Genomic DNA, 27,179 nt, shown 5'->3' with positions numbered 1-27,179 from the left:
TGTCCAGAAGAGTGCCATCAACCTTCAAGCTCGAGGGCACTCGCCTGGAAAGCCTCGAGCTGGATCGACCGGCCGCGTTGAAACCGCGAGCTGGATCGACCGAAGTGTGAGCTGCATTTACAGACCGAACACACACACACAAACACACATCGCGAAGGTGGGGGCCATGGAGAGCGGAGTAGCGCTATCTGTGCGATGAAGATGAAGGTAAACGGCTGCAACAGAGTACGGTAAGTCCGTTAGAGAGCGCAGAGTGGGGGGGGGGGGGAAGAGGAGAGAGAAGTGGAGACAGAAGGGGAGGAGAAGGAGTGGAGACGGTTTTAAGAAGTATAATAAAGTTAGCGGGCATTTTACCTGCCGGTGGGTCTTCTAGGTCATGAAACAACAATGAGCCAATCAAAATGGCCGGTCAGCAAAGGAGATTGCCTACGGCGCCAGAGACCCGGGTTCAATCCCGACTACGGGTGCTGTCTGTACAGAGTTTGTACGTTCTTTCCGAGACCTGTGTGGGTTTTCTCGAAGATCTTCAGTTTCTTCACACACTCCAATGATGTACAGGTATGTGGGTAAATTGTCTTGGTAAATGTAAAAATTGTCCGTAGTGTGCGTAGGATAGTGTTAATGTGCGGAGATCGCAGGTCGGCGCAGACCCGGTGGGCCGAAGGGCCTGTTTCCGCGCTGCATCTCTAAAACTAAAACTAAAAACTAAAGTATGTGAAATAAGCCCTGAACCCAATTAAATGGTCCACAACTGGAGCAACAGCACCAATTCATTGATGTTAAAATGTATGTTAAAGTCATGAGGCATGTTCTGAGCTGAAAAAAACAGTTGTTCCACTGTGCTGCTTTTAATGGTCAATTGGCATTCTTGAACAAGTGAGCAATAAAGCAACAAAATGACAAACTACCAGTACTTTGTTCACCATATGGTTCAATATGAGTGGCTCAAGCCTAATTTCAATTGTTCATAATAATCTGTGTTTTGAATGTCCTATTTTAAGTGTTTTTATATAACATTATCATTATACTGACAACTTTGCAGTCCAGAATAACTATGGTGTTATTGACAAGAGTCTCAGCTTGGTTATAATTCTCTTTTCTTTCTGCTGTACCAATTCAATGCTTGTGATTACTATGTAGATTTTCTTGAACTGGTAAACATCCAGACTATATGATATGTCAAATGGTGTGTCTTAAAATGGGATCGAGATGATCAGATAAAATTTTGGAGGTAAGATTCATAATTTAATATTGTTTATAGATGGCCAAAATAGTTGGTTATTTTGACTGAGGATTTCAAATGAAAAGATAATGTTCTCCTAGAATATAAAACAGCTCCCTCCTAAGCTTAACCTTTTCCTCTATTTTTTAACAATCCTTTTAACGTAATGATTTTGATCTTTGAAAGAAAGTTCCCTCTAAAACCATTGTGGTGAAACTAATGATATTTATTACCTGGAAGGATAATCACCATGGTAATTTAGGAAATGTTGCATCTAGTTTAGGATGCTATGATTTTAGAAACATTCACTCCCTTCATGCAGGGAGCATTTTGGATGTGAGGTGCAATATTAAGGTAAGGAAGGTTGGTAAGATAGTTGGTGTCATGGCATACTCTTACCTGATTCCAGGGTGCTCTGAGATCAAGGCTTGCATGTCATTGTGTTGCAAATGAAGAATGACAAGGATTTTCTGAAGGCAGCTGGACATCCCCCTCAATTAAGAATGGAAGGCTTTAATGAGGTCCAAATAGGCCAAGTACTGTGTTTGGTGCTGATTTCAGGAAATATTTCAGGCCGTAATGAACAGAAAGTGGAATTCCATTGACTGGGGAAACGCAAGATTGCAATCAGGCCTTAGAGAATAGATTGTAGTCAGGTAGATGTTTATGACTTGCAAAATGGCTACAGCAGTTTTGAATAGAAACTTTATTGAAACTGGATAGAATTAGCAGAGTTTTGAGAATGATGGGAGATTACAGTCGAGGCTTTTGGAGATTGACAGAAATTTGGTTGGTTTCTGTCAGGAAGAGCACAATCAATAAGTTTGTCCTACAACCATTCAATGTCCAGCCAGAAAATTTGATTTAACCTTGGATTTTATTCAAGCAAAATTATGTAATTTAAGTTTTTCTGTGACTTCCCATGATGTCATTGAGTTCTTTGTACCTTGTAGGCTGTTCATTTGTGGTTATTCAGAGCAGATTTTCTGTCAGAAGGAAGCTTAAGTCTGTTCCAGGATCATGCTCAGTTGTTTTCTTTCCTCTTATGAATTGAAAATGAAATGCAGTTAGGGCCCCAAAATTCACTTGTTTACCATAAATATTTAGGCTCATCTCTAATCGATGATTAATAATTTGTTCCTTCCTTTCTCTTGGCTATTCCGCTTTCTGAAATAAGTGAAGAAACTAATTCAGAAACCCATGTATTAAATGTGAGGAAATAATTGATTTTATCTGAAATATCAGACAGCACAATGATCTCCAAGTCAGACCTCATGCTAATGAGTATAGGAGCAGGAGGTTCTACTGCAGTTGTACAGGGTATTGGTGAGACCACACCTGGAGTATTGTGTACAGTATTGGTCTCCAAATCTGAGGAAATACATTCTTGCCATAGAGGGAGTACAGAGAAGGTTCACCAGACTGATTCCTGGGATGTCAGGACTTTCATATGAAGAAAGACTGGATAGACTTGGCTTGTACTCGCTAGAATTTAGAAGATTGAGGGGGGATCTCACATAAACTTACAAAATTCTTAGGCGGTTGGACAGGCTAGATGCAGGAATGTTGGGGAAGTCTAGGACAAGGGGTCACAGTTTAAGGATAAAGGGGAAATCCTTTAGGACCGAGATGAGAAAAACATTTTTCACACAGAGAGTGGTGAGTCTCTAGAACTCTCTGCCTCAGAAGGTAGTTGAGGCCAGTTCATTGGCTATATTTAAGAGAGAGTTAGATGTGGCCTTTGTGGCTAAAGGGATCAGGGGGTATGTAGAGAAGGCAGGATACTGAGTCGGATGATCAGCCATGATCATATTGAATGGCGATGCAGGCTCGAAGGGCCGAATGGCCTACTCCTGCACCTATTTTCTATGTTTCTAATCATGTTATGACAATAGACAATAGGTGGCAGGAGTAGGCCATTCGGCCCTTCGAGCCAGTACCGCCATTCACTATGATCATAGCTGACCATCCACAATCAGTGCCCCGTTCCTGCCTTCTCCCCAAATCCCTTGACTCTGCTATCTTTAAAAGCTCTATCCAACTCTCTCTTGAAAGCATCCAGAGAATTGGCCTTCACTGCCTTCTGAGGCAGAATTCCACAGATTCACAACTCTCTGGGTGAAAAAGCTTTATCATCCCCGTTCTAAATGGCCAACCCCTTATTCTTAAACTGTGGCCCCTGGTTCTGGACTCCCCCAACTTCGGGAACATGTTTCCTGCCTCCAGCATGTCCAGCCAATGAGAACTGACATTGGGACAGCATCTCCATAATTCTATGGATTAGAACAGCTGTGGTTAATACTACTAATAATAACTTGATCCTAGTTAAATGTTTTTTTTATCAGCTCTCCTTCTAGTCCAACTGTTTCCGCCTTTTCCTTTCTTTTTCCCGCCTATTCTTTCATCATCAATTGGCCAATTGACTTAAGATGCCATTGACTGCATGACAAATGGAACACATGAAACAATCTTTGGTATTTATTTAATAATCCACCATGCAAGGACAGTGTCTAACTTGTTGGTGAGAAAAAAAAGATCCATTAGCACCATGTAGAACAGATAACATGTAGAAGATGTATCTTCAATTCCCAACCATGGAGGAAAGGAAGAGAAATATTAATCTCTGGGCTCTCTCCCCAATAAAAATAGTTTGTCTCTATATCACTGCCAAAACTTCTAACAACTCATCACTTTCTAAATTCCCGGATATACTTGAATAAGAAAAGTATACTTTGATTCTATTTTTGCTTTTCTTTGAAGTTTATAGAGGAAATTCTGATCTTTAACTGTTTTACCAATGGAACTTCAGCAATCAACTACCCCAAACATCTTGTCTTCTAATCACCCTCCCCTCAAACTATCTGGTCTCTCTTCCCATTTCACAGCTTTATATTCCAACCCTTCCTTTCTTTTGACCCCTTCCCAATCACCTGCATGCATCTTTGGCTTATGTGTTATGGCTTCTGGAGGCCTTCCACTGCCAAGGACCTGGTTTATCTGTTTAAACTTAAAACAGTAACATTAATATTTTGTGCATTGGTGAGCTCAGTATATCTGCCTCACATTCTTCATAACAGATGAATATGTCTAATATTTCTACACTTACCCTCCAGTGATGTAACCAGGGGATGATAATATCAGTATAAGCTCTTTTTTTCATTTCCGAACTGATTTGTCTATTTCTATTTCCTTCCCAAAATCCATAAGCAAGATTGCCCTGGCAGGCCTATTGTTTCATCCTACTCCCCCACTAAACAAATCTCCATATACAAGATAGATTCTGTCTTGTTTCCCCTTTGTCCAGTCCCTTCTAACCTACACCACATACTCTTCACCACTTCAATAACTTTAACATTCCATAACCCCATCACCTCATTTTTATGATTGCCTTCCGGTTCCTTTACACCTCCAATACTCACAAGGAAGAGCTCTTTTATTCTTCAATGGAGACCCAATCGGTTAACCTCAACTAACCTTCTCCTCCGCCTGGCAAACTTGTCCTTACTGCTAACAACTACTCATTTGCAAGTTAAAGATGTAGCCGTGGGCCCCAGTTTGGCTGCCTTTTTGTTGGATACATTGAACACTTCTTGTTCCAAATGTACCTAGCTCCATTCACCACCTTTCTCTGCAACATTAACTGCATCGGACCGGCCTCCTGAACTCGTGCAAAATGCGTCGATTGCCTCAACACCACTAGCTTCTACCATTTCCTGTCCTCACCCCTTAGTGACTTTTTTCTGCAACTCCATGGTTCACTCAACCTGTCCCCAACTCAGGTACTTTTCCTCGAAACCACAGGAATCGTAATACCTGTCCCTTCACCTCTCGCATTTGGGACCCTAATGGCTCTTCTAGGTGAGATTGAAGTCCACATGTATCTCTTCAAACCTCTACTGCATTTAGCGCTCCTGATGTGGTCTTCATTACATCAGCGAGACCAAGGGTAGACGAGGCGACGCTGTCGCTGAACACTTGAGCTATGTCCCCAAGGCCTGTTGGATCTCCTGGATGTGATCCATTTAAACTCTCCTTCCTATTCACATTCCTATAATGACCTTTCATCCTTGGCCTGCACCATTGCCAGAGTGAAACCACATGGAAACCTCGAATTCCACGAGCAGCTTGCAACCCAATGGTAGACAATAGACAATGGGTGCAGGAGTAAGCCATTTGGCTCTTCGAGCCAGCAGCGCCATTCAATGTGATCATGGCTGATCATCCACAATCAGTACCCCGTTCCTGCCTTCTCCCCATATTCCCTGACTCCGCTATCTTTAAGAGCCCTATCTAGCTCTCTCTTGAAACTATCCAGAGAACTGGCCTCCACCGCCCTCTGAGGCAGAGAATTCCATAGATTCACAACATCTCTGTGTGGAACATAGGGAACATGTTTCCTGCCTCTAGCAAGTCCAAACCCTTAATAATCATATATGTTTCAATAAGATAACGTCTCATCCTTCTAAATTCCAGAGTGTGCAAGCCCAGCCGCTCCATTCTCTCGGCATATGACAGTCCCGCCATCCCGGGAATTAACCTTGTAAACCTACGCTGCACTCCCTCAATAGCAAGAATGTCCTTCCCCAAATTTGGAGACCGAAACTGCGCACAATACTCAAGGTGTGATCTCACTAGGGCCCTGTACTTGGTTCTTGGTTTCTTGGTCATCCAAAATATTCCAAATGGAATTTAAACTGGAGGTGGTGAAGGGTTAAGCCAGAAAGGGTTATTGGGAAGAAAGAGCTACTTTAAATTTAGGTGCATCTGGTTGGGTAACTATAGTTGGGTGGAGATTATTCCATGCTTTAATTGTGCGGGGGAAGAACGAATTGTTGTATACATCTGTCTTTGTTGCTGGGATCACAAATTGGATCGAATGCCCTCGTCTGCTCCTAATTGGTTTGGGTTTGGTGTAGGTCTTGTGGTCTGTGTCAAGCTGACCATTTAACATTTTGTAAAAACAGGTCAAACGGTGAGCTTCACATCTGGAACTCTTTGCTCCTATACTCAACTCCTCTTGTTATGAAGGCCAACATGCCATTCGCTTTCAAACTAGCACACAGCATGTGCCACAGCATAACCCTCCTGAAGGTACAATGGATGCACATGGCTTTTTAAACATGTGCATTTTCTGTATCTCAAGAAGTTAAACTAATTGACACAAGATCTGACCAGCATGATCAAATTGTAAGGTTATTTGCACTTGTCAAAATATAATTAAAGCTAGGCACAAAGTGCTGGAGTAACAGCAGATCAGACAGCATCCCTGGAGAAAAAGGGTGGGTGACGTTTCAGGTCGGAACCCTTCTTCAGACCTGAAACGTTACCTGTTGTCTTTTTCCAGAGATGCTGCCTGACCCGTTGGCTTACTCCAGCACTTTGCATCTATAAACTAGAATCTGCAGTTCCTTTTCTACACAGAAGATAATATTGTTTACCATAATGCAAATTGCATCTGGTTAATCCATACGATGGCAGTTCCGCCGGCAGTCTGTTCGTTTTTTTCATCTTTTAAAAATGTTTTAATGATTAAAAAAGTTTGTTTCAATGTTCTCCGGTTTGTCTTATGTGGTGGTGGGAGGGAGGGGGGGAGGGGGAGGGGAAGATCGTGGGAAACCTTTTTTTCAGTTTCTTACCTTGCCGGAGATGCAATTGATTTTCACATCGCATTCTCCGGGAGCTCTGCAGTCTTCCATCGATGGAGCTGGAGGCCTCCTCGGACTGACTTTGAGCCGCACCGCGGGGCGCGAATTTAACATCGGAGCTGATCCTTTGCCTGGGATCGCTCCAACTGCGGCCTGCGGACTTACGGCAGTCTCGGGAGAGGCCTATTCGGGAGCTCCAACGTCGCAGAAGGTTCGACCAGCCCCGACGCAAGGCTCGATCGTCCAGCGCGGGGGAGCTGACATCCCCCTGATGCAGGAGCTGATCGCCTCAACGCGGAGGGCCTAAATGTCGCTGGCTACGGGAGTCAAGATCATCCCGTCAATGGAGGGCTCGAGGAGAACAAAGGGAAGGGACTTGAACTTCATTTCGCCCTCCATCACAGTGAGGAGTATGCAGGAGTCACTGTGGTGGATGTTCATGTTAAAATGTGTTTTGGGTGATCTGTTGCTTTTTATTTGTATGACTGACTTGGCAAACGAAATTCCTCGTATGTTGCAAAACATACTTGGCAAATAAAGTACTATTCTGATTCTATTCTATTCTGAAATATGGACACAATTTCAATATTGTGCTTGGTTATTTTGCTAAACTAAGTCTAGGGCCCTGGGAAGAATGATCATAGGAATGTCTGCTGTTATTTCCAAAATACGAGTTTGGGAACCATATCTGAAGTAGCTGCTTTTTCACTGACAAAAAGTTAATTCAAATGATACAGTTCCATGAAAAATTGATTCAAAAAATAATGAAAAGTTTTTCGAGGTACATAAAGCAAATACCTTTAACCAATCTGAATGTATATTTTGCTGAGTGTAATTTTAGTTATTCATTTAGTTATTCCTTTAGTAATCATTCCACAAATATCACCTTCATGATATTTATATAGTTAGCAATAACCCCAACATTGCTTGCAGCATTCAGATTAAAATGACTGTCCAGTTGCAGAGTCCTCACCTCTCAAACCTTTCACTAGCGAGAAGAGAGCAGGAGTGTAATCCCTTCAAAATTACCCATTAACACCGTTTGACTTGGACTGTATCGCTGTATGTTCATTGCTGGGTTAAAATCCTGAAACCAACGATCATGCACAGTACTTAGTTAAAAAATGTGTATTCATGTTGCATCTTTCATAATCTAAACTCAACCCAGTTGATAATTTACATTTGAATGGTGACAATTGTAATCAAGTCCAGAGACTTGAGCAAGAACACACATTGTGGCATCTAAATCAAGACTCAGGTGGTCCCACTCAGGTGTGAAAAAAGCAGTGGAGTTCTTCTGATATTCCATCCAAAGCTTTTCCTCAATCAATGCCTTTAAAACATACTGTTTGATTGCTTCCATATTCTGGGACTTGGCTGTGCACAAGTTTACTGTTTACAATATTAGAGCAGTGAGGACATGTCATAAATTGCAGAAAAGCCTACCAGCTCCCGTGTGAAAAATATACATCTTCTTGATGCGCTGGGACGCATCATCAGTGATGTGATCTGGGGTCATCGGGTGTTTCTTGGTTTATACTCTCTAGAATTTAAAAGATTGAGAGGGGATCTTATAGAAACTTACAAAATTCTTAAGGGGTTGGACAGGCTAGATGCAGGAAGATTGTTCCCGATGTTAGGGAAGTCCAGGACAAGGGGTCACAGCTTAAGGATAAAGGGGAAATCCTTTAAAAACCGAGATGAGAAGAACTTTTTTTCACACAGAGAGTGGTGAACCTCTGGAACTCTCTGCCACAGAGGGTAGTTGAGGCCAGTTCATTGGCTATATTTAAGAGGGAGTTAGATGTGGCCCTTGTGGCTAAGGGGATCAGGGGGGATGGAGAGAAGGCAGGTACGGGATACTGAGTTGGATGATCAGCCATGATCATATTGAATGGCGGTGCAGGCTCGAAGGGCCGAATGGCCTACTCCTGCACCTAATTTCTATGTTTCTATGTTTTTCAGGTCTCACAACATCAGACACCCTCGCCCAGGTGACCCAGCCGGGGTTGATCAAGCCCCGACTTGCGTCCAAGCAGCAAACGCCCACGGATCACGAATAACTACTCTGAAGGGGTTAGGAGATTGTAGTGTGTGGAGGGACTGGGCTCTGTGGGATGAGTCCTGGCCGGGCTCCTCCTGCGTCTCACCAGGTTCAAGGCCTGTGCGCTGCACCTCTTTCTCCTTCTCTGAGCATTTCATTCTTGCCTGATCAATTTTTAGGCCATGGTAGCTCATTAGGCCTTCCGTAACTTTTTTGGAGACTTGCTCATGAAAGACACAGACTGGGGTGCTAACCCAGCCTTTCCTGGGTGCCGTCAACTGTCTCTCCTGTAGTCAACCAAACTATTCTTGGTTGTCACCCAGTCTATTCCTAGGTGCCATTGGCTGAGCCAGACTTCAGTGTGAAAAATATACATCTTCCAGATGTGCTGGGACACATCCTCAGTGATGTGATCTGGGATCATCGGGTGTTTCGGATCTCACAACATCAGACACCTTGGCCCAGGCGACACAGCCGGGGTTGATCAGCCCCCGACTTGTGTCCCAGCAGCAAACGCCCACGGATCAGCCTTCTTAATAACTACACTGCAGGGGTTGGGAGATTCTAGTGCGTAGAGGGACTGGGCTCTGTGAGGCTCTTCCTGGCCGGCCTCCTCCTGCGTCCCACCAGGTTCAAGGCCTGTGCGCTGCAGTAATGCAGGAACAAGTTTTGAATGAGCACAATGCATATACGCCTACTAACATGCACGCACTGTCAAACACTTACCCCAAGCTTGTATGGTGTGGGTTGGCATTCAGGGTGTGGGATGGCAGTGTTGATGGGAACATGGGGAGAATAAAAATTGGGATAGTGTAGCTAGGTGTTTGATGGCCAGCATGGAGTCAGTAGGCGGATGGGCCTGTTTCCTTGCTTCAAGTTTATAACTTTTCCCTGTACGCTTCCCCAGCTACCTCCCTCCTGGAAATGACTTCAGTATCCAACAATATAACGATTTCTGCCTTGAATATACTCACCAATTGCCTCCTGAGGATAAAATGCCTAATATCTGACAAAGGATCTTTTGAGTGAATCTTAATCAAATCTAGATTTTAACATTGAGAATTAAATTTAAAATGACAACAAAGTTGTGCCACTGTTTTATAAAATATACATGCTGGTACAGGATGTGTTTAAGATTGTTAAATAAGTACATCAGAGAGGGAACCGATAGGACTGGGAGAAAGGTTTGAGTGGGCCTTTAAGAATGACTGGAACCAAGTGGATTGAATGGTCTGTTTCTGTGGTGTGAATTCAATGAAAACAAGAACTATGGAAGTGCAATTTAATGGGAGATCGATTGTACAATGAAGAGTGAATGAGTGGAGTACAATAGGTTGCAAAAATTGGTTAGTACTGGGAACGTGTACAATACTTCAGGGCCATTGCAAAGTAAAGAACTCCAGTTCTGCAGAGTGTTTCCTTTGGTCCAAGAACAGATTTGGAATGTGTGTTATGATGTCACAAATGTAGCATGCCATGATACCATGGTTACCAGTTTTCAAAGTAAACACCTGCAGAAACTGGAGAAAGCCAGAGGCCAGAAATGTTTGGGAGGTGCTTTGGTGAAAAGCATGGTGATCACTCCTAGGGAGCTATAAGGCATTTGACATCACTGCCTCTCAATCATTCAAACATGGATATGCTATATTTACCCCACACGAGGAGCGCTGTTCATGGCAGTGTTACAATGTTGCCACCACATTCTATTGAAGGCTCCAATTTGAGTATAAACCAGTTAGTATCTGAAAGCAAAACACCAAGTAAAGGCTCTTCAGCTGGTAAAAACAGATATTCAGCCAGGCAATCAACAGCTACCAGCATCAGCGCCAAGGAAACCGGAGTCCTTAAGGTAATGGAACAGCTCTTTTGTAAATTGTAAGGGAGGGGTTTGGCAAGACAAGAATAGTAGTGTATTTCTAATTAGATCATTTTATGTGTCAAAGTGGCTACCTTGGATTTGGAACCATTCTTCCCAGCATGTTTGACATCCTTTGTCCATCCCTGGTTTATGGTGTAGAAATACCAGACAGCGATGTACACCTGTAATCTCTTGTGTCTTTGACCCATGTTCGCTCCTAGTCTGGAAATAAAATCAGAGCTTTACTTCAAATCTCTGCAGTGTCTCTACCCTCCAATCTACCTCCTGTCCTCCAAGCTGTTATCACCCTGTGTGACTTGACAGAATGTGTTTGACAACAGTGGCAGTGAATTAAACATTTAACCACTGCAGTTCATTGGTAATATGTTGGTGGTTTAATGAAAAATATTATTGACGAAATAAAATCTATTTTCACTTGAAGTTTTCCAAACAGTTTCAATTTTTATTATATAACTTGTGATAATCCACAAGGTTTTCCATCACCACCAAAAGGAGAATGATCAAATGGTTCCTTGTCCCGATCATGCCCTCACAGGCAATCATTCTAGAAAATGATAGGTGTTTGTTTCAATAGACAATGGGTGCAGGAGTAGGCCATTTGGCCCTTTGAGCCAGCACCGCCATTCAATGTGATCATGGCTGATCATCCCCAATCAGTTCCTGCCTTCCCCCCATATCCCCTGACTCTGCTATTTTTAAGGGCCCTATCTAGCTCTCTCTTGAAAGCATCCAGATAACCTGCCTCCACCGCCTTCTGAGGCAGAGAATTCCACAGACTCACCACTCTGTGAGAAAAAGTATTTCCTCGTCTATGTTCTAAATGGATTACTCCTTATTCTTAAACTCTGGCCCCTGGTTCTGGACTCCCCCAACATCGGGAACATGTTTCCTGCCTCTAGCGAGTCCAAACCCTTAACAATCTTATATGTTTCGATGAGATCCCCTCTCATCCTTCTAAACTCCAGAGTGTACAAGCCCAGCTGCTCCATTCTCTCAGCATATGACAGTCCCGCCATCCCGGGAATTAACCTTGTAAACCTACGCTGCACTCCCTCAATAGCAAGAATGTCCTTCATCAAATTAGGGGACCAAAACTGTACACAATACTCCAGGTGTGGTCGCACTAGGGCACTGTACAACTGCAGAAGGACCTCTTTGCTCCTATGTGAGGGTATGTGATTTATGCAGGAAAGTCGGGCTAGCTTAGGTGGGCATCTTGGTCGGCATGGGCGAGATGGGCTTATTTCTGTGCAGTATAACTATGATTAGCCATGCATCTGCCCACTCACCCAACCTGTCCAAGTCACCCTGCATCCTCATAGCATCCACCTCACAGTTCACACTGCCACCCAGCTTTGTGTCATCTGCAAATTTGCTGATGTTACTTTGAATCCCTTCATCTAAATCATTGGTATATTGTAAATAACTGTGGTCTTGCGGTACGCCACTAGTCACTGCCTGCCATTCTGAAAGGGACCCTTTAATCCGTACTCTTTGTTTCCTGTCTGCCAACCACTTCTCTATCCATGGATTTTCCACAGGGTATGTTTGTCAATGTTTGCAGACTAATAGGATGCAAGGAATTCATGCTGTACTTATCTTCCTGCAGCGTTTCATGGGATTTCCAAAGGAACAAGGAAAAGAAAAAGTTGAAGAACAAGACGTAGGCCTTGAAGGGAGTATTTCACTTGCAGTTGTGGATGAGCCGGTGAGTTTAGTTGCTGCAGTTGCTTTTCTTAATGCTTCAACAACCCGGGTTCAATCCTGATCTTGGGCACTGCCTGTGTTGAATTTCCATGAGTTTCCTCTGGTCACTTCAGTTTCCTCCCACATCCCAAATACATGCAGGCTGAGAGGTTAATTAGCTGCTGTGAATTGCTCCTAATATGTGTTTGTGATAGAATCTAGAGGTTGATGGGAAAGTTGGGATAATTAAATGGGATCTACGTCAGATTGGTATAAATGGGGATTCATGTCCAGCATGGACTCAAGTGGGCTGGAGGACCTGTATTAATTTATGGCAATATTCCTTTACATATATCTGTAGAAGCTTAGTAGGTCAGACGGCATCTGTGGAGAAGGATTGACAGTTTCTACAACCAAAGAAAATGAAAAAAAAATGACAGTTGTTAGAAATCTGAAATAAATGCAGAAAATGTTGGAAAGACTGGTCCAGAAGCATCTGTGGAAAGAGATTCAAGAATAACATTTCAGAATGGAGACCCTTCATAAGAACTGAGAATTTTAAGTTTCTGCGAAAATGGCAGGGAAAATTATCTAAGGAGAAGGTGCTTGGGAAGCTGAAAGGGCTGAAGGTGGATAAGCACTCGGATGGAATGTCAAAAATCTTGGCTTGACATTTAGATACACTTCCCTTCAGCAAAATCTTCTCTACACACTGCAACATTTTTCAAATGATATATCCGTGTTATCATGCACTACCTTTCTTGATTCCTGGTCAGTTTTTCAACTGTTAGACTCAGATATTCAGCATTGGATGAACAAAACTTCTGACTCGCTATTAATGAAACCATTAATTTTTTTTTTAACAAATTTTATTCCACAGTTGCAGGTCAGGTGCCATCTATGGAAAGAGAAATAGAGATGATGTTTCAGATTGAAAACCTTTTGTCTCCCTAAAAAATATCTCAAAACCTTTAAGGTAAAGCTAAATTATATTTTGAGAATTGAAGCTGCAGCAGGATATCATGGAAGTTAGATGGAGGCAAGTGGAATATGGTTTAAATGGTGCCTGGCTACTTACAATGGGTCAAATATCCCTCAATGTAATTCGATGCAAAGTTAAGTTATAAATATTCCAATTGTGTAAAGTGGATACTTCCTGTCATAGTTTCTGCAAAACGTCACCTAAATAAATTTGTTTTTTCATTGCAGGTTGGTTGCTTAGCTTTTCATATTAAACACTGCAAGGACTTTGCGAATACCTGTATCCTTTTCTTTGACTGGAATATTAATTCTATCCTCCTTATGTTTGAAAGATCTAAGTTTTGAATATGACTGATGAAGATCCACAGTGAGAGTATCTGCTTTTGCCTCAGGAAACGTTTATTTCCATACAGCTTATAAAATGAAGGTATTTTCTTCCATTAGTTTGAACCGACTACTTGCATGAGTGGCCAGAGTCAAAAATAGAGCTTGTTTGTTATACACAGAGGGAATTGGCACACCTGGTATTCTGAGTTATGCTGTTTCACGTGATAGGAGCACGAGTAGCCAGTGGACTCAAATGGACTGAAAATTCTTCTCCATGAAGAATGACAATCATAATCATACAGCAGAAAAAATCAGCCTTTCATCCCAACGGCCAAGCCAACCATCAGGTACCTCACCATAACAATCCCATTTAACAAGACTTGGCTGACCCCTTCCATGTTTTGGTGACTTAAGTGTCAAGGTTCTTCTTCCAGATAAAAGGGTCAGCCACAATTGTATTGAATGCCAGAATAGGCACAAGGTGCTGAATGACTTATCATTATCGCTATAAAATAACAATCTAGACATTCTATTTTTATGATGCTGGGCTAGGTATAAATATTAGTCCCAGGTAACTCCCCTGCTCTCCTGATGGACTGCATGTTTCATGTCTTAATTATAGGGTAGGGGCAGCTTTGTTTAAAACCTCAACACAAACTTTGGTAATGAGGCACTGTCTAAACAAAGCACTGAGGAGGGTCACCCCCAAACATTTGGGCTAATGGCCCTGTCTCACAATGCGAGTCCACCCAAGAGTGATCACGAGTGAAAAAAAAAATCAAACTCGTGGTTGTCTACGAGATTCCAAGTTTATGTTCACGAGTTTAAACGAGTTCCCACGTGTATGTCTTAGTTTGCCGTTTACTTGTCATTTCTGCGATGTACCAAGTTCCTCTCCCGAGTTACCAAGTTCCTCTGCCGAGTTACTCTTGAGCCAATAACGACTACCGACGTGTGCAAAAATCATCAAATCAGTTTTTTTTACACTATAAAAAGACCCAGCCTGAAGAACGATCTCGACTCGAAACATCACCTATTTCTTTTCTCCAGAGATGCTGCCTGACTAGCTGAGTTAGTCCATCATTTTGTCTATCTTTGGTTTAAACTAGTATCTGCAATTCTTTCCTTCAAACTTTTAGAGAATAGAATAGAATAGTTTCTTTATTGTCATTGTAACATGAACCATGTACAACAAAATTTAAAAATGTCAGCCAGTCAGTGCACCATTCAAACATTTCTAACAGCTAACGATACATACAAGATAAAATATTAAAAGATAAACAACTAAAATAAATATCATGAAAATAGCACGCATAAACACCTAACCCTCAGCAGTTTATTTCAAGAAACAATCCTTCCAAAAATACTCCAAAACATGTAATGATTGCAAAAATCTTTCTAATTTTCCCTGAAAATAACCACACAGGTAGGCAAAGTGCCAAAGAAAACTGATAAAGTCATATTGCAGTTCTACCAATCGTTAGTTGTGCCTCACTTGGATTATTATATGCAGTTCTGGTTGCTGTGACATAGGAAGGATGTGATTAAACAAGAGAGAATGCAGGAAAGATTCACTGAAATGTTGCTTGGACTGGAGAACTTGAGTTATAAGGAGAGATTGGATGTCTGACTTTTTTTTCCTGGAGTGTATGAGGCTAAGGGATGACCTTCGAGAGGTTTATAAAACTGAGGGACAGAGATAGGGGAGATAATCAATCTTCTTCCTAGGGTAGGGAAGTCAACAATCTACAACTAGAGACCATAAGTTTAGATTCAAAAGGAAAAGATTGAAGGGGATCTGGGGGATAGGTTTTTCACACAGTGTAATGGGTATTCAGAACAAGCCTCCAGAAGTGGGTACAAAAACAGCATTCAAATGACATTTGAACAGATACAAAATAGGAAAGATTACAGGGGATATTGGCCAAATATGGGCAAATGCTTGGATTTGCCATTTTGCTCAGCATAGATAAATTGGGCCATGAGCTGTACAAAGCTATGAACCTATGAAAAAGAGAAAAAGGTGTTCGACTGAGTACCATCTCATTGACTGACAAAGTTGTTGTGAGAAGGTGATGTGGTGAAAGAATGGACTGTGTGTGTAAGATAAGGAAAGTCATGTGACGAAGTATTCAGGGATCCACACTCTTCCAAAGTTGACAACATAAAGCCCCTGTCTCACGGTGCGAGTCCACGCACAAGTGACCTCGAGTGAAAGAAAAAATCAGACTCGTGGTTGTGTATGAGATTCCAAGTTTATGTTCAAGAGTTTAACCGAGTTCCCACGGGTATGTCTAAGTTTGCCGTTTATTTCTCATTTCTGTGATGTTCCAAGTTCCTCTCCCGAGTTACCAAGTTCCTCTCCCGAGTTACTCTTGAGCCAACAACGTCTACCGACGTGTTGAAAAATCATCACGTGGTAAAAATGATGTCATGCAGTTTTTTTCCCTATAAAAAGACCCAGCCTGAAGAACGATCTTGACCCGAAACATCACCTATTTCTTTTCTCCAAAGATGCTGCCTGACTAGCTGAGTTAGTCCATCATTTTGTGTCTATATTTGGTTTAAACTAGTACCTGCAATCCCTTCCTTCAAACCTTTAGAACAGTTTGTTTCAAGAAACAATCCTTCCAAAATTGCATTCAAAAGTCCATTTGAACTGCATTTGTTCAAGGTCTGGCATCAATCATTGAAAGGCATAGGCTGTTTTGTGTCGGGAGAAACTGCAGATGCTAGTTTACGCCGAAGATAGACGAGTAACTCAGCGGGACATGCAGCATTTCTAGAGAGAAGGACTGGGTGACGTTTCTGGTCGAGTCCCTTCTTCCGACTGAAAAAAACGTTTTGACCCTTCTTTCCAGAGGTGCTGCCGGCTTGGCTGTTACTCCAGCTTTTTGTGTCTAGTAAGATTGTTTTATTCCCATAATTTATCTCCCATCAAGACGTTGGTAAACTTCTAACAGGAAGATTAGGTAAATTGAAAATTAACGTTATTTTTTCTCCCGACTGCAAGGTCCGTAGACCAGAGGGATAGCAGTCTGTGTCTCTCTACTCACCCAGTACGTCCGTCAGGGCAGCCGCCCCACCGGTGCGACTTAAACTATATAAAAAGCAGCGGCTCAAAACATTGTGATTGGGCAGATCTGCCCAGAAGCCACACCTTTCACACTCACCCCAGCCCTGGGAAACAAAGTTTTCAGAGCCCTACAGTCACCCCAGTCTGCCTGCGAACCTCTGAATGAAAGACAAAGCTCAAACTCTCCACCAATGTTAGGATCGAACCTGCGTCTCTGGTGCTACCAGGATGATTAAAAATTATCTATTCAGCAAAAGCTACTGATGATAATTTTTTATCAGTTAATAAACAGCAAAAGCAACTTGAGAAAGTTTAATTGATAAAAGATTTCCTGTCTGAATTGGTTTAAATCTTCTATTTTTACCCATCTTTGGTATGTGCATAATGAGATGTGGAAGGGACAGCTCTGACCTTTTGTCGCTCTTGTTATGCACTCAACATGCAGACCTATTTGGTTATTTTTTAATCTTTATTCTGAGATTGGAGAAATAAACAAAAAAATCGCTATTGACATGCTCTGAGTCATCATCTCTCCATGCAGAAATTTCCACGCGGTTAATATAATTGTTAGCGGCAGCTTTTTAAATCCTTCTTCTCCATTTCGTCACAAAAACCATTTTAATTTTGCGCATTCTTGTTACCTTGGATAAAAGATTTTAATCCCATAAATAAGAACCAATAATAGTAAGGTGCTTGCTTCAGATTCTTCTGTTCCTCTGATTCTCTCTCCGTTTCTCTCTCCTGTCCTCTCTCTCTCTCTCTCTCTCCCCCCTCCCCCTCCCTCTCTGTTTCGCCTCTCTCTGTCTTTCTCTTGCTCTTTGTCTCCCTCCATCTCTCCCTCCCTCTCCCTGACTCCCTCTCTCCGACTCCCTCTCTCCCTCTCCCTCTCCCCTCTAACACCCCTCCCCTCCTTCCCACTCTGAACTGTACCACAGTTTATAACATAAAGTGTGTATAAATTATGTTAGTCTATGCACCATGGCTGTAGGGTACACCCTGGCTTGCCCAGAGAGCCTGTTTACTCCAGTAATGGTGACTTGTGGCCTGTTGCAGTGAGAACATGAAGAACGCAGGCTGGGCAGGCAGCCAGCACGGAGCGGGTCGATCGATGGCTTATCATTTCAATGATATAGTGAGAGAGAGCACGGGTTAAAGCAAACTTGGATGACTTGCAGCCTGGTTGCACTTTGAGGCAGTTGGGGTGACTTAGTACGGGAGACAAGTGTAGGAGAGGTGTACTGACTGTGTGGGCAGACACTTTGGTAGTGATTGCCCATGGGGTTCACTGTCGAGGACTTCATAATGCAGAGAGCATTATAAACAGTTGCCGCAAAAAAAGATTTTGTGTGGGTCTGGTATATCTGGGTATTGAAGGCGCTTCTGGTCTGCAGTGTGCAATAGTCACCAAAATACACTGCATCTTTAGAAAGGAAAAATACAAAACATGTCAATCCCACTGGATAGGCCTAGTCATTGTGCTGTACAATACGGAAACAGGTCCTTCAGCCCAGCTTGGCCGTGCCGTCCAAGTTGGCGTCTTGGGGTAGTCCTATTTGCCTGCATGTGGCCCAAAGCCCTTTAAACCCTTCCCACCCATTTATCTGTTGTTAATAACCTCAAGAAAATATTAAATCTACATGAGCCTTCTTCAGTTTCCTGGGTCCAACTCAGATAGGTCTCCCCCCTTTCCAGGGTTAATCGCTCCACTGTTTATAATGCTCTCTGTATTATAAAGTCCTCGACAGTGAACCCCATGGGCAATCACTACCAAAGTGTCTGCCCACACAGTCAGTACACCTCTCCTACACTTGTCTCCTGTACTAAGTCACCCCAAACCCCCACTCCCCTCCCCTCTCCCCCTCCCCACCTTTCCCTCCCAACTCCATTCCCGTCCCGACCCCCTGGGTAACCGAAAGGAGCGACAATCAACTGCCACGGATACAAATAATGTCATACACAAGAAAGGGCAGATGCTGGTTGACAAAAAGTAAACACAGTGCTGGAGTAACACAAAGACGCAGCAGAATTTTGGAAACATCATCCCGTCACCCATTCCTTCTCTCCAGAGATGCTGCCTGCCCGCTGAGTTAAAGAGTGCCCACGGTAGACTCACGAGTCACTCCGGTAAATTCACGGGCTACTACGTTCTTACAACGAGTTTAAAAGTTAAACATTTTTACTTCAAGAGTAAATTTGATGTGGAAATGTTTCATCATGTTGAAAGATTTTCTCGAGTTTACAAGCTTCCCGAGTACCTGCCATTAGCGTTACGAGTCACTAAGTTACGTCCACGAGTTCCGACGTTCCCGCTACGTTAATTCTACGTGATTATCACGAGTTTGATTTGTTTTAAACTCGGGATCACTCGTGGGTGGACTCGCACCGTGAGACAGGGGCTTTACTCTGGAGTGCACTTGGACCCTTCAACCTTCTAACCCAACAACCAGCGTTCAATCCAGTTATCTATTATAAAGCTGCTTGATAGTGTTGATGCCGGATCTAATACTCTCTCCCTAGTCTGATTCAGTAAACCACTGAGTCGAACACTGGAGTCCAAACCCTTCTTTATTTGTATACAACACCACGGGGCCGGCCTCAGATCCATTCACTCGAGCCCTTAGCAACCTTGCGTAAACAGAACAGAAGGAAGGACAACTGATCCACCCCAAAGAAACGACCACCCTTTTATACCCCTGCACAGTGGAAAGTACAGGGGGAGGCAACACCTACAAACCAATCACGGCACCTATTCAGTACACACAAACAGTAGAAACATATTCAGTGAGGCAATCTCTCTGGACCAATCTCAAATACTGGTGGGGAAGATACAGAAACAAAATAGAAACATCTTCAGGATATAGAGAAACATACAGTGGGAGGCAATCATGGCTAGAAACATCTTCAGGAGTACAGACTCGGTGGCAACAGGTGGGTCACATGAATCAGTAATAGAAACAGAGTAGAAACATCTTCAGGAGCCCAGCAACAGGTGGGTCACATGGGCAGAAGCTTCCTGAAGCTTCTTCAGAGGTCCAGTCTTAGTGGCGCCAGCTGGGTCACATGGGTCTCCAGCACCCTGCAATGTATGTCACCATCAGTAAAGCCCAGTCTTTCACAGACACCTTCCATTTCACAAAGCATCCCATCCCTGCACATTCACAATTTAAAAAAAAAAGACAAACTGTAGGTACTGGTAGTCTGAAATGTGATTTTAAAAATGCTGAAAATGAAGAAAAGCAGAGATTAGTTTGTCCCTCATATTAACCTCGGGATATTTTATTTGTGTGTATGGGGGGAAATGTTTTTTTTGGCAAGCTGGCAATGTGTCTTCTCTGAATTACTTTACCGTTACGGGATGTGCCGATTTCCAACGATCTTTATTCAGAGAACGCTGTAAAAATAAATTTGGCAAAGTAACATAGAAACAATAAATCTTTGCTAAACAGCACAGCTTGGAGATATTTTAAATATATTTTATTATCTATCTAATTGAAGTAATCGGGTTCATTTTTGTCATTTATTTTTGCACATTTAACATATTAATTAGTTTTTATAGTAAAAAGTGCACACTCAACATTTTTGAGTGTCCTACTAATTTATAAAAGGGAAAAGTTGTAAATAGCCTGAGTTGATAGACGGGAGTTTTGTAATGTGCCGGTTGAAACCAGTGCTCATCATTAAATCGAATTCTGTAATTTTCACTTTAAGTTGGAGAAACACAACAGGATTCTTACTTTTACCCGGAAGTAAATCACTATTTTTGTTGACAAAAGTAGATTTGGCTTTTGCAAAATTAAACCAACTCTTTGTATTCCTAGAGCATAACGATTTTCAGCTAAAAACAAAAAACGCAGATTTTGGAAATCTGACGTGTAAACATCAGGCCGAATCTGTGGATACAGCAGAAATGGTAACTCCCCTCAGATGCAGCTACCAAAGATAGACAAAAATGCCGGTTAGGCAGCTCCTCTGGATAAAATGGAGAGGTGACGTTTTGGATCAGGATCCTTCTTCAGACCTTAAACTACCTTCTGCTTTCAGTCAGAGCAGTGTCTCCTTCTCATGAACCATCAATTAAATCTCTCAGCTCCAAAACAAATAACTCCAGCTTATCTAATCCCTCTGTATGGCTGAAGTTCCTTATACATGGTCAATTCACTTGATGCAAGCTCTAAAATTGACTGAGAATCCAGCTGGGGCCCTAATTAGGCTTTTATAAAATATTAGCCTATCTTTCTTTCATTTATATTCAGTGTTAGAGAAGGATTTTACTACCTGTGAAAATGTGTGCTCATTCACCTCAATTTTGTACCATTTTAATTTATTTTGGTTCTCTGCAGTCTTCCTACTAAAACCAATCATTTTACATGTCATATTATTTTTTTCAGTTTCATTGTAATATATTGGTGGATACTTTATCTTTACTATCACAGCAAAATCAGATATTTTAATTATTAACTTTAGGTAAATTTGTCATGTCAATTTCTATAATAAATTATACTAGATTGTTAATAATACCTGGATATACAAAGACATCCATTGGTAACCAGCATTTTACACTTTCAGATTTCCTTATTGATCAATAAGAGTTACCTGGTTAAGTTGTTAACTGGAATATTTGAGAAACAAATGTGATCGTTAATAAGGCTAAGCATGAGATCAGCATTTTAAAAGAAAAATGCATGGTTGAAATTATAAAATATATTGGCAGCAAAATATTTTCAGTGTGAAAATAATATTTTAAAATATCTAAGTTCATCTGTGGTGTGGCTATTCTCAGTTACTACTGGAAAAATTAATCATTTTATACTTGTTGCTCATTTCTCCTGAATCTGTTCTCAATAGAGTCCTACGGCATAGAAACAGGCCCATCTACACTTGTCCCACATGCCTGCATTTGACCAATAACCATCTAAACCTATTCTGTTCATGTAACTGTCTAAATGGTTCTTAAACGTTGAGATAGTACCTGCCTCCGGCAGCTCGTTCTACATATCTACCACCCTTTGTGTAAAAAAAAATAATTACCCCTCGGGTTCCTATTTTTCCCACCTCCCCTTAAACCTATGTTCTGTTGTTCTTGATTCCCCCACTCGGGGTAAAAGACTGAATTTGCCGAATCTATTTCCCTCATGATCTTTTACACAATGTAAATGGGATTGCTGAGTTTGAAGTTATCTCAAAACTTTGTGTCTTGTATGTCCAAGTCAATAATACAGAACAAGTTGACCACTGTGGTGATGTTATACTGAGAACTCTGGGCTTTGAACCAGCATCACATTAGTCTGGGATGCAGGAGAGGGAATATAGGTTCAGTGACTCTATCCAAAAACAGGTCTGTCAGACCATCCTTTAAGCTGTAGTCTAATGGAGGGGAAATACATAATCACTGCGTTGAGAATAGCATCAAGAGAAAATAAACTCATTGTGCCCTATCAAAACCCACTTAACACAGCATAAGAACAACGGAGGCAAGGGGGCAAAAATTGTAGGTGAGATTAGTAATGTATAACCAATTACATATGGGATGGCTAGAATATGAATTAATTAACCACTGCCAATGATTTTGAAAACAAGGTGATTGACTGTCAGTTTTTGAAGCTAGGTAGTTTTCTTTAAGTATTTTAATCACCAGTGGTTTTGAAGAAGCGAATGCAACTGACAATCCGAATCACAGTAGGACGCACCATGAAGTGCACCACCCCGCATCATATAAAGGAACTCTTGAAGATGAAGAAGTCAAAAATTACTATACCTTTTGAAGAGGTCAAGTACTTCATTGCACAGGTATAGTACAGAGCTGTCAGGTCATAGGGAGGGATCTTAGTGGGGAAAATTGGCTTTTTTCCTGCTGTAACCCTCCATGTCTGGCAGATTCCGAAGCAGAAGAACGATGAGAGAAACAAAATCGCAGTTGAGCTTGTGGGAGTTGAACGATTCAGTGACGCACAGAGACTTCTGGGTCAAACCTATCTTCATTTAATTGACATTATAAAGGTAAATCCGTTAATACAGTCATACTGCAGGGAGACAGGCCTTTGGTTCAACAAGTTTCACCAAAGTTACCACTCACTTGCTTAAAGTTAAGTTGACTTAATGTTGTGAATGGTAGATTTTAGTTCAAAAACATTAAGAGAATATCAGTGAATGGTCACAGATTTGCGATGATCAAGTGGTGGATGAAGTTCAGAGAGTTAAATTCTCTATTTTCATTCCCACGTCCCCATTCATAAGGAAGTCAATTCCATCAAACTGTGACAAGTTAACTTCCTTATCAGCAATAAATATTGGATAATGGCAAGGTACATTATTTAAATGTCTTCTACACAGTCCGCTCATTGTTGGTCTGTTTACCCACTGTAAAGAGCAATGTCATGCCCATTGAATTGGTTTTTGAATTTCCTACCAAAACCTCTCTGCCATTCATTTTCTATCTCTTGTTTAGAATCTCAGCCTTTTACCCTCCTTCCTAATACCCCCTGAAGATCTGTGTCCACTTTTATGTATCCAAACACTTCTGTGCAATTCTTTAAGATGTTTTCCGCCATTATAAGGAATAGTAACTGCTGTGTCTATTTGCTTTTCAGAAAGGTTCAGTCTCGGAAACCTGTGAACTGGGTATCAAGAATCTGGTAAGTTCAATGACTGGTAAGAAGTCCAACGATCCTGCTCCTATTGTTAGCTAAATATAAAAGAGAGATGTTTAATTTTCTTTCAGTTAAAACAGTATGATGAACTTAAGGGAGAATACCTGATGTGCATGTGATCAGTTTGGTATTGTTCTTGCACAGCTAGAAGTGGACTATTAATCAAGTTAGTGCTCCAAGTAATCAGAGTTTTTTTAAGCAGAGATTTTTATTTACTCCAAAACATGTAATGATTGCAAAAATCTTTATAATTTTACCTGAAAATAATCACACAGGTAGGCAAAGTGCCAAAGAAAACTGATACCATCAGTCGGGGCATTGAGCATAAAGTCATATTGCAGTTCGACAAATCGTTAGTTGTGCCTCACTTGGATTATTATATGCAGTTCTGGTTGCTGTGACATCGGAAGGATGTGATTAAACAAGAGAGAATGCAGGAAGGATTCACTGAAATGTTGCTTAGACTGGAGAACTTGAGTTATAAGGAGAGATTGGATGTCTGACTTTTTTTTCCTGGAGTGTATGAGGCTAAGGGATGACCTTAGAGAGGTTTATAAAACTGAGGGACAGAGATAGGGGAGATAATCAATCTTCTTCCTAGGGTAGGGAAGTCTACAATCTACAACTAGAGACCATTAGTTTAGATTCAGAAGGAAAAGATTGAAGGGGATCTGGGAGATTTCCTATATTGTACTGTAGACTATCATCCGGTGTAGATACCATAATTGCTACCATAATTACAACTGGTTACATCATTGCATTACATCATGAACTCTCCAAAAGCTATCGGCCGGCGCATGATATTTCACGAATATCCCGTAAATCAACGGCAGAGAGCTGACTTTCTGGCTTTTCATTCTTTCAATGTGGAAGGAGGTCATTTGGCCCTTCAAGGCGATGCCAACTCTGACAGCAATCCCATCAATCACATTTCCCACTCATTTCTCTGTAATTTATTCTCTCTCACATGCTTGTCAACTATTCTAGATTCCATCACTCACCGACCCACTCGGGTTAATTTACAGCGGCAGATTAACCTACGTTCTTTGGGGATGTGGGAGGAAACCAGAGCAGCACAGGGAAAAGGTGTAACCTTGACACGGACACCAACGGAGGTCAGGATCAAACCTTTTGATCGCTGGAGCTTTGAGAGAACCATGTGCAACCTTCTGCGCCACCGTTCCCAGGCAAATCAACTGCAGGATCCAAACCGGATCTACGCTGCTGAAGCCAGAAAAACAATGTGGCAATTTTCCACACTGTTACTGATGCCACCAGCTCCAGCCACCTTCAGTAAGGCTTTGTCAGCCACAGAGGGAAAAGTGTACAGCTCACCCATGTACCCTTCCCCTTTTCCCCCCACCCCATCCTCCCACCCCTTCTTTCCCTCGCATTATTTCTTGATGGCTGCTTTTGGAAGAAATCACTTTGAAAATTATTGTTTACCAACCCTTCTTGTATTTCACTGCCGAAGCACTGTTTGGTCAATGGGTCTTGTACCTGTGGTAGTTCAATTATTGTTTCATTACCCAATCTTCACAATTTGCCTGGATGTTAGAATATGTCACTATGTCAAGGTTTAATAGTAATTTACTGGTTACTTGAGGAAACCAAGTGGAGTGGACCCCGGCAGTAATTTCAGGTGCTGCGTGCACTGGGCTTGCGAACACAAGACAGACCAACCAGCCGGCTTCACGGGGCCTCCGTGGAACTGTGGTGGGCAAGGACTGCAGGTTGGGTGATGTGTGAACCAACGGATATCTTACACACCTTGAAAAGCTAGGAGGCACCTTGTCGCTTGAAAGGAAATGATTCACCATCAGGGCATCAAGTGTACTTCATAAGTGGCTACAGTCTGGGCTCACATCTGAAAGCCTCCTTAACGTGGACAGACTGGGTGGAAAGTGATGCTTGAGAAAATCTCCTGTATAAACGCATAAAATTTGTCGGATATAAATCCTGAGACGGGACACCCGTCCCATATATCTGCTTCTCCATAAAAAGTGCATTAATCTAACAAGGATTCATGGCACCGTTTCAATATGAAAAGTCTGAAGGGAACGATTTAACTCTCGCAATGTGGCTTTCCCCACATTGCATGGTTCATTCTTTTTGCCACTGTTTCTCAGATCCCCAGCGAGTGATTTTAGCTCCTTCACTGAAAAATTTCCATTAAGATCTGACTAATCTTCAACATTTCGCTTCTGGCACTCAGGCCAATCCCACGAGTTACTCACGAGTCACTGCGGTAAACTCACGGGCTACTACGGTATTACAACAAGTTTAAAAGTTTCCAATTTTTCCTTCAAGAGTAAATTTGACTCGTGGAAATCTTTCAACATGATGAAACATTTTCACGAGTTTACAAGTTTCCCGAGTGTAGACTAGTGCATGTGCCTTTAACACAGTGACCTCACCACTACTAACCACTCTCCATATCACCAGTATAATTGTAACCTCCCCACCTCCAGATCGCTCTCTAGCTCCGGTGACAGACCACGGAGAGCTAGGGCAGGAATGTGTATGAATGGTAATGTGTGTGTTTGATAATAAAATAGTAGCGAAGACTTAGTGTGTTTCCACTCGTCTTTACACCGAGTACCTGCCATTAGCGTTACGGGTCGCTAAGTTTACCTCCACGTGTTCCGACGTTCCTGCTACGTTAATTCTACGTGATTGCCACAAGTTTGATTTGTTTTTAACTAGGGATCACTTGTGGGTGGACTCGCACCGTGAGACAGGGGTTTTAGGCTCCCTTGGCCCAGATGCCCTTAGGATTGTAGGCTGACTCGTATCTCAGACAGATATGGTGAAACTTTAATCTACTATCCCATCATTTGGAATTCCAATGGTTTGGCATCCAGCTCACTGGGCGATATTTGTAATTTCCACTCGCCAGGATAGCAAGTCCATACTCCTCAACCACATGCAGGGTCCCGACACTCTCTGCCTTCTCTCTGAGACGCTGGTTCTATTGCTTCTTGACCACCCAGGCTTGGACCCCTGTTACTATACTACTTGTAAACTCATCTGGGTGTGTTAACTGGGCTCCCTTGAAACTTAGTGGGCTCACTAAAATATTCTTGTTTGTTTTAGCACCACCAAAGTCCTGAACATGCCAGATTAATGGAATTTTACTGCAGTTTCGCTCATCCCTTCAAACAGGTGTTGGTTCTAAAACAAATGAAATTGTAGTAGAATATTGACCGTCAATGTTTTAACCTAACAGTAATATAAATGAGGCATTTTTATCTGATAAAGTTTAAATCACAATAGAATCACACTCTCTATCTCTCCTGTTAAATTGACCTTGAAACTAATGAAGTTTCGTAAATCTGGTAAAGAGATGATATGAGACGACCTGACTCCATCCTTCATTTTTGCAGCGCATTTGTCAGTGCAATGCACTTTTATTCATCTCTGGGCTTTCAGTGAGAAAATCTTTACTTTAGGGTCAGAAGTAATGGATTTAAACCAGGCTTGCAATGCTGTCAGAGATGTTATTTTCCAGATGGCACATTGATCCAAGGTTCTGCCTGCTTTGCAGGTTGATGCAAAAAATGTCATGGCACCATGCTAAACAGAGAAGGGAAATGCCAGTGTCTGCTATGTACACATTTATCCTTCACATTATCTGCTCATTTACCTCACTCCTGTTTTTGAGAGACATCT

The 27,179-nt window shown here is 42.0% G+C and overlaps 1 protein-coding gene across 1 annotated transcript in view; it reads left to right on the top strand.

The window, feature by feature from the left end:
* Nucleotides 1–8,834: 8,834 nt before the first annotated feature.
* LOC129698924 (uncharacterized) overlaps nucleotides 8,835–27,179 on the top strand; it is a 92,150-nt gene continuing 73,805 nt past the window's right edge. Inside the window, exons 1-6 of the mRNA XM_055638369.1 lie at nucleotides 8,835–10,760; nucleotides 12,400–12,498; nucleotides 13,686–13,737; nucleotides 22,496–22,647; nucleotides 22,735–22,857; nucleotides 23,448–23,492. Coding sequence (XP_055494344.1) covers nucleotides 10,545–10,760; nucleotides 12,400–12,498; nucleotides 13,686–13,737; nucleotides 22,496–22,647; nucleotides 22,735–22,857; nucleotides 23,448–23,492 — 687 coding nt within the window. The 5' untranslated portion in view covers nucleotides 8,835–10,544. The remainder of the gene's footprint in view (nucleotides 10,761–12,399; nucleotides 12,499–13,685; nucleotides 13,738–22,495; nucleotides 22,648–22,734; nucleotides 22,858–23,447; nucleotides 23,493–27,179) is intronic.

This window comes from Leucoraja erinacea, chromosome 7 (genome assembly GCF_028641065.1).
Source record: "Leucoraja erinacea ecotype New England chromosome 7, Leri_hhj_1, whole genome shotgun sequence".
Lineage (NCBI taxonomy): Eukaryota > Metazoa > Chordata > Chondrichthyes > Rajiformes > Rajidae > Leucoraja > Leucoraja erinaceus.
This window is presented reverse-complemented; position numbering and strand designations above follow the sequence as displayed.